Source organism: Argopecten irradians, chromosome 6 (genome assembly GCF_041381155.1).
Source record: "Argopecten irradians isolate NY chromosome 6, Ai_NY, whole genome shotgun sequence".
NCBI lineage: Eukaryota > Metazoa > Mollusca > Bivalvia > Pectinida > Pectinidae > Argopecten > Argopecten irradians.
This window is the reverse complement of record NC_091139.1, coordinates 30,857,792-30,871,149: the sequence shown is the minus strand read 5'-3', so window position 1 is coordinate 30,871,149 and position 13,358 is coordinate 30,857,792. Positions and strand designations below refer to the sequence as shown.

Below are 13,358 nucleotides of genomic sequence, written 5' to 3'. Positions count from 1 at the left end.
GATTGGTTTATCAAATTTTGATAATATCTGATTAAAGTGAAAATTGGTATATAGGGGTAATGGAGTATGCTGCATAACATAGGAAAACTTTCGAAAAGCTTGGTTTCTATGGCTACAAAATGAGCGACTCTGATTGGTTGAAATTTAGATATTTTAAGATAATGGGTTATGAGGTATGCTGAATACGATAGTAACAATTTTGAAATACTTTGTTGTCATGATAACAAATAAAGGGTCCTAATTGTTGGTATTCCTTAAGTTTAAATATATTCTATTTGAAAATTAAAAAAAATATATATATCATATGCGAATTAATTATCACATGTACACAGTTAATAGATTTTATTGTACATAATGAAGTAGAGGATACTGGTAAGAAGAATACATTGGGTTGTTAGTTTAACATTTGGAATTCGAGATGGCAACTAATTTTAGATATCCTGGAGGATTTTATAAGAAATAGTGTCATCAAGTTGAATAACAGAATTTGAATTTATTGATTTACTACCGGAACGTGTTGGAGTACTTGCTAATTTGAACTCAGTGAGTGTATATGGAAGTGGGGGTAACTGTCACCAACAAATATATTGCTATAGTGGATAATAAGTATCATGATTGTGATGATTAGTTCAAATATGGCAGAATGCAATTGAAACAGTATTGCGATAGTTTATTGTACATGTATTCTGAATTCTGTTTACTTCTAGTCATATTGTGCAGTATTGATTTTGAGTTACTTCCTTTTAGCAATTTTTTTAATGTGCCAAACCCTATTATTTAGTATTTTCTTATCGACAGTTCTGTGTATTATTACACAAATAGGGCATACAAGTGTGGTTGACAGTGTAACAAATTAGTCTTGTATTGTTTTAGAAACATCATATTCGTCGGATTATGATTATTTATAGTACCAACTAGCAGCTTCCCCTAAGTTCATTACTTTTATTATGCCGTGCTTGTTATTTCATTGATCTTTACCATACGAAACCGTGCAGGTTTTGGATTTGTCACTGCTCCTTCTGACAAGACCAATATATGAAAACCGATTAGATCCTAATTTTGTTAATTTCCCAGAATGGCAAGACAAGAATATCTAGTTCGGAATAACCTAGCTGTATCACCAAAATTGAAAAGGCCATGAAACAATAATTTGAAAGGGAAATAACCTTCTAGCATAACCTCTTAATGTAGGTGGACTATGTTGTCATAAAGTTATTTAATTGCAGACATTTTATATTCAAAGTCATTTGGAAATAAAACCACTTTGAGATGCATCGGACTAGTTTTAGGAGGCTGCGGTATATTCGTGTGGAACTGTTACCCTTTTGATAGTGCTATATCTGAAGCATGCCGCTGAAGAAACCAAGCAACACACCCCACCCGGTCACATTATACTGACAACGGGTGAACCAGTCGTTTCAGTCCCGTTATGCTTAGCGCTAAGCAGGGGCAGAAACGACCACTTTTTATACTTTGGTGTGTCTCGGCCAGGGGACAGAATTCAGAGTCTACCTCACAGGGGCGAGCGCGCAACAGATTGCCAAATGTGAGGCGGTGATAAAGGAAATTGCAGGTAGGGCGTTAAATTTATTAATTTTCACCTGTACGGCAACGCACCTGGTAAAATATTAAACGGTTTTGTAGTAGGCCTAAATGATACTTCAATAGAGGTCTTGAGGAAGCCTTTAACGAGGTAACGATAAAGGTCTCTCTTTCCCGTACCCTGATTGGATAGAGCCTCTAAGGTTTTAACTTCAACATGGAAAGAAATACATGTATGCTAATAAGATTTCCCATGATTCTGCAAGTGGAATTAAAATCCCGGAGATGTGCTTTTCCATGTACCTAACAAGTAAACATAGCGCTTGATAGGCACTTTAAGCTTTCCCTTGTAATATTCATGTTTACTTTGATATCGCTGGCAAACGAACATATTTGTATTATACTTATATTTTATAGCTATTTCAAAAATCAAACATATTCTGATTTCTATTGTAACTTGACGATGCTCTATTTAAAGAACACGTTATGTTTTATGAATAAATATGGTTATACGTATCAGTCACTATTGACAATTTTATTAAGATTGTAGGAATGTTGCTATTGTACTTCCTCAACAGAAAGATAATAATCTCCGCAATGAAATATGCCCTGGCCCAGTTTTACAAACGATTATTCGAAACCAATCAGAGTTGAAATCAAGATAAAATAATTCCTTGTAATACAAATTTGACACAATTTTATAATTTAATTCTGAAGTATTCTAATCATTGCCAACTTGCTAATTTTAGAGAAGATAAAATCACAGATTTGGCAGCACATGAAAAATAATTGAAAAAAACATCGAATCAAGTTAGTAAGCTTCAATGTAATCATTGTTTGGGGCAAGATTTTTTTCCGGAAACTCCGGACTAATTAAATTAATGTAAATCTTGAGAGTCTTTAAATGAGCAAAGCTGATAATACCGCACAAAGGAGACGTTTTAACTTTAACAGTTTCATTTGTATTAGCATTTTTATGTTACATTACAATAACTTCCGGTATGCGTTGTTTTAATGTTAAAACGCTTTGCAGCATATTCTCTTCATTTATGAACATAGCTAACACACGACAACTAACAAACATACTGCATATGAAAATATACACCTTTATTGTTGACATGCCTATAGACTTGGGGAAGATGAATTCAATTTTGTAATGTACTAATTCGGTGAAGAAAATATTTGCAAAATGTCAGCTGTTTTTGTGAAATAAAATATCTTAAGTATAAAACACTTTCGAGTCGTGTCATTTAATTTCCAGGTCCGCTCCAGAACCGTTAAAGCATCGTGATGCACACATGCTGTGTTCCAGTTTACACATTTCGTACAAATCGTTAGTCATTGAGCTCCTAGAACACTCAACAAACTCGGGAACACACATATCCGCATAGCATCCTGAAACAAAGAAAGACAAAAATGAATTATACATCAGGTAAAGAAATGGTTTACTTATGTTTTTGATCTTTATTCAAAATAAAGAGAGATATTATTCTAATGGGTAAAAATTCCGAATGAAATATACGATTGCGAAAAAATGGTAAGTCTAGTCACACTAATAAAAAGTCACATCCAAAAGTTATGTACTTCTTGTAGTAGCAAGCTGTGTACATTAAGCTATAACACGTTCAGGGTGGATTAAAGTTGGCCATATAACATTCCATATGGCCTGATCGGTAGCACAATGGATCAACCGAATGTCTTGTGCTGAGGAAAGTATCACGCTTAATTATCATACATGTATAGCATTATATTTTCTTCCGCGTCAGAAATGAGGGCGATCAATCTCGAAAAACCATCTCATGTTGACTGTTCTATTTTGATCACAAATCATGATAATTATGAGTTATCCTTGAAATGAAATTTGATTAAAAGTTGTTCGGAAGGAAACCCTTTAAACTACGTTTGGTCTTCACCATAGACTCGGATGGTATCTCGAACCAACCGACTGTTGACAGATCCAGTCAGATGCCATTTTGTACATATTAAACTGGATTATGCTTCAAATTGTGATGAGACTTAATCTCATATCACACAAGGTTATGTGTATCACACACATTTACCAGAATGTGTTACATCATTGTTGTAGATGTGTGATCAAAGTAAAAAAAAAGCAAAAAAAAAAAAGCAAATGAATTTTCGAAATTCGAAGATTCGGAGGTTAATAATATTTTTTAAAGAAGAGTAACGATTCAGTTCTCATAAATTGATCCAAAGTAATTTCTTAATAGCTTTGTTTCCGTAAAAATGCTAAAAATGGATTATTTCCCCTGGACCACCGGTACAAAATTTACTTGATATAAATTTGACTAGGGACCGCTGCGTCTTGTCTGACCAACTTTAAGAATAGCAAAAAGCACCACTTTTCAAACTTACTGTAAACAGATAAGACATCCTCACACTGACTAGAAACTTGCATCGGGTTGATTTCAACTGGAAAAGAAAAACAGATACATTAGCTGAAATCAAAAACAAACTTGGTAGAGAATTAACAGTAGGTTTAGATGGAGTTGAGGTCCAGTTTCAGGTTAACTTTTCTCCAATATATGTACCAGTATATGAATAAAGTAAATTACTGTATAATTGTTAAATGTCACAGAAAATATTTCTCTACATCATTTTTAATGCTAATTCGCGAGAAGAAATTTTCGTATCTGTTAAGTTTTAGCAGTAATAGGCTTTTCATGATATTTTGTTTATACTTTTTCCGTTTTAGTTTGGTTATTTCATTGATTTAATCTCAATTTAAGCGAATTTAATCCCTCACGAATAAAGGCAAGTATACAATATATACAATACTCACGTTCTTTCTGTGGTGATGGTGGTAAGTTATCAAGTGACTTTTTACTAAACCATGCTGTTCAACAGAAACAAGATAATACTATTTACTTCAAAGATATAGATAAAGTAGCATAATGATATATAGTGAAATGTTGTTTTTACATTAAAATGTCTAAGAATTATATTAATTACGATTTTATATAGTTCACTCAAGGACAAAATAAGGTTGCAAATTACATTTCCGTTTGAATAAAACTAAGTATATATTACATAGATCACTACCTTTATATACTTCAGTCAAAATTGAAGTAGCAACTTCCAATTTCATTTGAATTTAAAATTATATTGCATACTATTTTTATATAAAAATCATCATAGAGAAAATAAATGAAGCAACAACTAAAATTTGAATTATATTACACAGAATTATATAATTACTTCGTTCATACAGAAAATAAACGTAGTTACAACTTACAATTTCGTTTGAATATCGTGTTTGGGAAATATTCATCTGTTGAAAGCGAACGACTTTCGGCAAAATCTGAAATGAGAAAGCATCAACTTATAAATCGATAGCGTTCGGTAATATAATCATGTGACAAGCTCTGCGGCTTTTTATCAGGGGTTTTGTTGAGGCTGACAAGTCTGATAAGACCTGATTGATGTTGGTCATGCCCTGTGCCGCCGCGTCATTGATTTAACTACATGGACAGTTTATTAAAATTAAATCGGACCAAGATTTTACAGATTCAAATATCAATTCTCATTAAAGCTTTGTGGAAGTCAGATTAATTCTAATGTTAAAAGTTCATGTGACGAATGACAGGATTAATTTAAGATGATGGATCGAGATTATCTGCTACATGGAATGACGTATCCACTGGTCATGGCTTATAAAACAAATCATGATAAATTATAATTTTACACCGATTAACACTTCCCTATTAATTGAATCATGAACTGTACTTGGACATTTGGTTAAACCACCTAACTGTATATCATGCTTTAAAAATATGTTTATCTTCATACATTTTTATGTATTAACAGGTATATTTATTAAATAATTACTACACTGTATATGTAGGTTTAGTTTGTAAAGGTATGGAATGTGTGTGGATATGTGGGCGTATATTTATATATCATTTATTCTAACAATGTATATAAATAATATGACTGAAGGCAAGGCCTTAAAGGGCGCAGCAAGATGTTTCAGTAAACCATGAATTATGCAATGTTAAAAGTCCAATTTATGGAAATAATGAAGCCGAATTTTCTGTTTATTTTTTTATTCATATATTAACACTCTGTCCTTGTGCCCAAACCCCTATTTGAGAAGGAAATCCACATTTTATTTCCGTAACAGATATTCCGTTTTTAGTCAGCTGATTATATTCAACGTGGTCTATCACTTATGAACGCTAGCAATCAAAGGGCAATAGCAACTAGCTTTTGCTGGATGAAGATTATGTTTTTCGGATCATAAAAGCGTTTTTGAACCGCTTGATTATATAATAAGCTGACTTCAAAGCATCACTTTTACGCTGATGGTATTTTTTATAGTGGGTAAAGCAATGGCGGCCGCAAACTGAAGCTGTCAGTGTGTTGGATTGAATTTGAAAGATTGTGTTTTTTCTTATTTTTTCATGTTACCTCAAAAGTGCTTCGTGCCCTTCGAAGGGCTGCGCCCTTATTACCATACATCCTAACAAGCCAAAAAGGCTTTCTATTGATGTTTGACTGTTGAGATATCTATACTTATTATACTTCACCTGCATTTAGAATGTTCTGATTGGATTAGATGTTAGATATTTCCCAGGAAATGGAAGGCGAGGGAAATAACCCCCGAGGGAAATAACCCCAGGGAAATAACCCCTGTTAAACTCCGCACGTAACCGGAAGTTGACGTCATCTGCAACATCAACCAACAATGAAAATGCTGTTGCTTATTTTTTGTAGCCAAACGAATTTAGCAACGTTGTTGTTGGGAAATATCTTCATGGGTTCTTTTAACAGAGATTTTTTTTCTTTTAATTTTGTTCGGTATAATAAATATTTATGTCCCTATATGTCGGGATACATCTAGAATTATCTCTCTGGAAAGAGTTATTTTCTCTCGAGCTTCGCCCTCGAGAAAATAACTCTTTCCAAGGAGACAATTCTAGATGTATCTCTCCACAGAGGGCCATAATTGAATAATAGGTGTAAATATATTCAAACAGTTAGAAAGAAATGTTTCAACACTTGATTCACATAAAGAAAAACAGATAAGTTTTTTTAATAAAATGAAAAAAAATACGACATTGATGTGAAAAATATTTTCCAATATGAGCCCGATGCATTAGACGATTCTGAACTTTCTAAAATATCGGCGATATCCTAACTGGGGTGATATAGTACCATGTCATGATAGCATTGTAGATAGAGTAATTATGCATTATCTGACAAAGTATAAAACGTTTTTAAATGGATGATGTAACTGTATTACGGATATCAATGATAATTGTAAGCTTGTTATACATGTACGTCAGAAAAACAATGGTAATCAAAAGTATGGATAATGAGTGTATCTTTATGAGCAGGAAAAGTGCATCTTTGGTTAGTTTTTTTATTAGTTTAACGTCCTATTAACAGCCAGGGTCATTTAAGGACGTGCCAGGTTTGTTGGTGGAAGAAAGCCGGAGTAACCGGAGAATAACCACCGACCAGCGGTCAGTACCTGGCAACTGCCCCACATGGGATTCGAACTCGCGAACCAGAGGTTGAGAGCATGTGGTTATATGTCGGTACATCAGCCACTGCGGCCCCCTTTGGTTCGGTAAAACAGCTGACTATTATCACATTATTATTTTAACAAAATGAATGTGTACTAGGTCAGAGAATACATTATACCATCGACAAAATGACAATGTAGTGATAAGGTTCGTAGCGATAATAGTAGCACCTGATTGACATAGCAACAAACTCCTAATTGTCCGTTACATAGCTCCTGTGACACTCATCCTCGTTAAAGTCACACACGTAAAATTAGAACTAAACAAGAAATGAAATAAACAAACATTCCTCTCACTTCTAATAATATTCACTAAAACAGTATCTTAGTCGAAAAAAAATACACGGGTGTGTAATTCGTTGTATATATTTTCAGATAACTGTGTGCACATGCATATAATAAAATGTCATTTTTTTAGTTTTAGATTAAGTTATATTTATGCGAGGTATATGGAGTTGGCTGTACATACAATATTGGGCATTCAACTTAAAAACACAATCACAAAAGTCCGCTCGATGGACAGTGGATATTTTCAACGTTCAATAACATATGTTGAGCTGCACATTATTCAAATTGTGAATGTCATATGCCGTACGTTGAGCTGTAACACATTTTGAAGTCCACTTTATGGGCAAGTCAGGACGCATCATATTGAAATATAATTTACTTGCCGAACGTCATATGCTAAGGCAACTTCTTACAACAACTGTTCAGAGGATTAGAAAGACAATGGGAGACCATATCTGTTTTGCTGTCATGAACCAAAGATACTATCTGTGTTTTAAGATAGTTATGATACATGTTTTCATTTCATTCATAAAAAGCAAGACTGTTAAAGTTAAAATATGTCAACAATATTACAAATATGTCCCATGTTCAGAATTCGGTTTATCAATGGTCGTACACAATGCCCTATATAATGTATAATCCGACTTCAACAATGCCGGATGCGGTTAACACGTTTTATAGGACCAATTTCGACGAATTTAGAAAAAAAAATCACAAAATCATTTGCGACATGACGAGTCACTATTCAACTATGTATCCATTTCTTTTACTATCGATGATTATAAATTTCATATATAAAAAAATGTATGTCAATAATTAGCGGACGACAAAATTAGAAATTCACAAGAATCAATCTAAAGCTTGATTCAGGTGAAATATAAGAACACATTACATTCACTAAAAACATACATTGTATGGGGATATATGTTTCAGTTTGATATTTGATAACAGATATAGACAAAAATATTCTGTAGAAACAAAAACCCTCCCACTTAATCTTCAGCTGTTAAAGTCACTCTATTACCGATATATGTTTGACATATCTGTGTCTGTGTTAAGAAGGAAGGGGATTACGGCATTAAACCCAAGAATTCTTGTCCGAATACATTAGATGTATATATATGTCTACTATATACTACAATTTTTGTGAAAGCAATGCCACCTTGTAACCCGATCCGTGGATGGTGCTGGCCCCGTACTATGAAGGGAAGAGAGACAGCGCTGATTTGTGGCCGTATGTACTGCAGGCCTAATCCCACCATAAATCCACATAATCCGCCCCAGGCTTATGTGTAATTACTGGGTATTTGATATTTTATGTTTATAGCCAGTAGAGAGAGTTGTAATATTTCACCACTGCGCATTGTAGACGATTTTTTAAAAGCAAAACTACATTTTTTTGTACTCATTAATACAGATAAGATCGGCGAAGGTGATTATTTGCACATTAAATTAGAATTCATAAAAATGTTCAATACCTCTATTGTCATGCAAGTTTCACAAAACATGTGCATCCTTTATGTTTGGATTTGACAATACTAGTAATTTTCAGTGTACGTACTTTGGATAAAAAATGTTGACGTGTTGGCTTTGAAAATAACTCAAAATGATGAAAAAATTGAACATCTACCATGAGATTTGGATATTTTCTGTCAAGGAAGATATTTAAGTAATATTAGTATTAATTTTATCCGCTGTATTAAGTTCGATAAATATTTGCAGACATTTCCGTAGAAAATATCACAGAAACCTGCTAAACTATGACAACAAAATCAATTGTACATATATATATTTACTAGATGTAATAATGTTTATATAAACATACATCGGTAAGAAAACAGATTTTTGTTACGCACTATTTCAAAATGTGTTTCAGACAGGAATAACATAATCGATATTTATTAAATCAAGAAACGAAACAAGTACTTACGTATTTGTAAACTGACAGCCAATGCGAGGATCAAAACAACACTTGTATAGCCACTGTACGTTTGTGTGATATGCATATTTATAATTTCTGAAAAGAAAGAGAGGAAACTGTACTTCTTGATTAAAACAAAATTCTATCACAAATATTGTAACGACAATCCTAAAAAGAATGAAAAATATAAAAATTACAACTAACATTGCAATTCAAATCAATTTGTTGATTGCAGATACTATTGCAGGGATACGCCTAAAAGCTTTTTTTTTAAATGACGAAAAATACTTACTTTACAATTGTAATCAACTAAAAGATCCTATATGAATGGTGACACGGCGGTATGAGATAAAAACACTGCTATATACACTACACACTATCGATGTTTCTCCCTTCTATTCCGATCTTAATATGCTACCTATTGCCACAGTCGATTTCATTTTATGCTCAGTTATCTGATAATTGAGCGTACGTCATAACTGAAGGCGTAGGGATGCCTCAAATTCTCAACGAACAAAGACTCTTGGCGCGAGTGTGAACAAGAGGCTGAGTTATATAGATCACGTGATAGATTGGTCATTGTAGGACCAGGGAGTGTTTCGGCTATTAATTTCATTTGTTGTTAATTGATGTATGACAAATTACAAACGTATATAGTATATCGTGTCGTTCTTAAAATATATCCAATTGTCGTATATTTGACAGCATGACGAGGACACATTAACGATGTGATATACCATGTCAAATGAAAATGTTTATCAAAACTCAATAGTCTACTACATAGATAGTAAAATAAATCTTGATAATAGAAATCCTACTTATAGAGGATCTTACACTCGTGACTATGTGATATGAAATCTGTCAAACGAGTTCAATAATTTGATATGTCACGAGCCTTTAGGCGAGTAGAATATTAAATTATTTAACGAGTTTGTTAAATCCCATATAACATAGTCACGAGTGTAAGATTCTATTTATCACATAACTTTTATTAATAGAAATATAAGTAAAACTTTAAATTTCGTTTTATATAAAACAGTAGAAATCTGGCTAGGATTCGACGTTTCCATCTACTGAGACAATCATGCGACGTCATATATCAATTATGACGTCAAAACTGCACGTGACGTCATAACAGTTTGTTTTCTATTGTTTTCTATATGTCCAAACCAAACAGCATATAAATATATTCTAAAGGTATCCGAATAATTTTATTCATGCTCTAACTTTCGTCCATAAAATGGTATCTCTTAATTGATACTTTACTACAATGTATTTGAATATTTCTATAATGTATATCTGCTTGTAAAACATACTTTCTTGTATGTTGTACAGCTAATTCACGGTTGCAGTAAATACAAATATGTGGCATTTAAATAAAGAAAACATATGTAACAAACAAGATATTTAAAAATATATGTTTATTGGTATATGGTAACCAATGGTTACCCCTTTATGGTAAAGGGAGCAAGTTCGAACGGACGTCGAGACATGACCATTTAAGACGGCTACCAATTGATTCCCAAATTTATTTAACTGAGTCTACATGTGAAATTTGAGTGGCATCAGTATGTTTGAACTATTGAAATTAAGAAAGCGAGCAGCCGGCTATATTGTACCACAACATATATGAAATAATCACTAGGACTTTCTGTCAAATAGCGCTGACAAACATCTACTACCGAATCTTGATTTCCGTTTGATCCTAGCATACGAAATGCATAATTAAAGCCCAAGTAGAGACTACATATGGAATTTGCGACAGACCCTTTTTTCTAAGAAATGGCGGTTTAAAAAAAAAAAGAATAAAAAAAAAGATACCGGACAGACGACTGGTCATGGATGAAACATTATATGAATAGCTGACCATGTGCTGATGGTGAGGTAAAAAATCGTCTTTTAAGATCAAAATAGTTCAGTCAATAATGGTAACTTATCAAATGAAGTTGCACGGATATTCTGATAGCTAATGCAATATTTCAGAATGTGTTACGAAGCCAAAGATCATGTCAATAAATTTGCATGTGACTGTTACCATCAAAGTTTTAAGTGTGTACATTTACATACTATTAGCAAATGGGGCGTTTTTGTGATAGTAAAATGATATTATTTGCAATCCATCTTGTTTCAGTGTATAAAATGTTAATGATACCCCTGCTGTCGAAAACAACCTGTAGCTAGGAGTTTGCATTATCTGAGCTAATTTGGCAATATTTAAGAACTATATTGTGTCTCCTACATCATACTGTATTAATTGCGGGATAGGTTAAGAGAAAAAATTCCTCTGACGTTGTCATTTCAGCAGATTCAATTTCTCGAAGCGTTTTTCATCGTCTTCATGTGTTCGATATCAATTCATCTTGCGTAGGTTGTCCCCATTGATTATATTGATCAAACTAATCTACTTAGATATTAAAGAAATGAAATGAAAATGAAAAGAACGGGCTCATTATTTCTTAGTAATTTCATTTGTAGTAAATTCCAAAATGACATGTAGTTAAAATGATATATAGTTGTTAAAAACTACACCTTAGTTAGAACGTTTTATTAAAAAAAACATACATATTATCGTTTTCTCTTCGTTATCGCCATTTATGACTATAATTATCGATATTAATCTGAACTTGACAATAATATACAGTGTGAATGCATATTGAAGGCCACATGGATGTTTCAATGTGAAAATCCTTTCGTGTTGAAATAACACCTTGTCAATTGATATCAAAAATGCAAACAACACCATATTATCACCATCCGGTTGATATAGACGCGATGATAACTATATGGTGTTGCTGCTCCTAATCACTGTGAGACGGGATTGTCAAAAGGCGATTGATGTTAGTTGCCAATTACACGTATTCGTGATGGCAAACAGAGGGCGCCAGTTGACACCCCTCCTTTAAATACCTAATCCTAATTAGACAACCAAAGACCTTTTTCTCTCGAGGGAAGTATATAATAATTGACCAATGATAGGCCATCAGCAATTTATCTGAGCATAAAAAGCCACTCAGAACACAAAATCGGTTTTACTTATGAGAAATATTGATGACAGTGAAACCTGGCATATGTTTGTTAAGGCAATGTTCTGTTTTGCCTATTACGAAATCTTAATTCTTTTGTATGCATTTTTATCGTTTGAATTGAAATCGCAATACGGTAGAGCCATAGTTACATAATTGACATTAAACATATATAATTAACCAAAATTATAGCTAAATTTGAAGTCATCTCAGAGTTTCAAAAACTACAGATGACAGTATACACTGTAACATCAATAGGAAACTATTTTAACTTTTTTAGAAACTATATCATACATTAGAAACTAATATACCTTACATTAGATACTAATATACCTGATATTAGAAACTATGATATCTTACATTAGAAACTATTATACCTTACATTTTCTCCCATACTTGACGGGGTTATCCCGGGGTTGCTAGGGAAAATATAACTCTTATATAACTCTTTTACCGGGATAGGGAAAAACAGCTCACACGCGCTAGACAACGACGTGACGTCATCATTACATGCGGTGTCTATTGTGGACGACGTCATTGATTTAAACGCATTACGATATTCCTATGATGGCGGCGCTTTGGAAATGTTTCTATATAACTCTATTTCATCATGTTTCGTATAAGCATGGAAGCAAAAGAATCAAACATGGGCCTGTCAGGTGGAAAAGCTTCGGGTTGACAAGCCAAAATCTTTCACTCGGGTTGAGATATCCCTGTCTATTTGACAGACCCATGTAAGATTCTATTTATCGCACCGAAAACATGTCATAAGTCAATATAATATGAAACAATGCTTCGTACTGTGCATGTAAATGCCTGTGCGCATATACTGTGAAGCAACTTTCTTTCGCGTGCAATTTATTTTCGCAAATTTTGCGATCCATGTAAATTCGGGAAAGTTTACATCCTCGAGTTACCATCTACATCATTGATATTGATAAGAAATTCCATTAGAATTTTAAACCTGCGTATGATTTTCTTCGCGAACTTGTTTTGAAATGGAAATCGCGAAATTTGGTATCCGCGAACGAAAGTT

At 33.3% G+C, this 13,358-nt stretch overlaps 1 protein-coding gene across 2 annotated transcripts in view; it reads right to left on the bottom strand.

Moving 5' to 3' along the window:
* Positions 1-2,627: 2,627 nt before the first annotated feature.
* The window catches only part of LOC138326334 (uncharacterized), a 63,225-nt gene continuing 52,494 nt past the window's right edge, over positions 2,628-13,358 (bottom strand). Inside the window, exons 1-6 of one of the 2 annotated variants that reach the window (XM_069272454.1) lie at positions 9,592-9,771; positions 9,309-9,395; positions 4,796-4,861; positions 4,343-4,396; positions 3,916-3,972; positions 2,628-2,937 (exon numbers count right to left, since the gene is read on the bottom strand). In XM_069272454.1, the coding sequence (XP_069128555.1) occupies positions 2,789-2,937; positions 3,916-3,972; positions 4,343-4,396; positions 4,796-4,861; positions 9,309-9,384 (402 nt within the window). In that variant the 5' untranslated portion in view covers positions 9,385-9,395; positions 9,592-9,771 and the 3' untranslated portion in view covers positions 2,628-2,788. Of the gene's footprint in view, positions 2,938-3,915; positions 3,973-4,342; positions 4,397-4,795; positions 4,862-9,308; positions 9,396-9,591; positions 9,772-13,358 lie in introns of those variants that run through there. The other variant, XM_069272455.1, reaches the window with a different exon arrangement.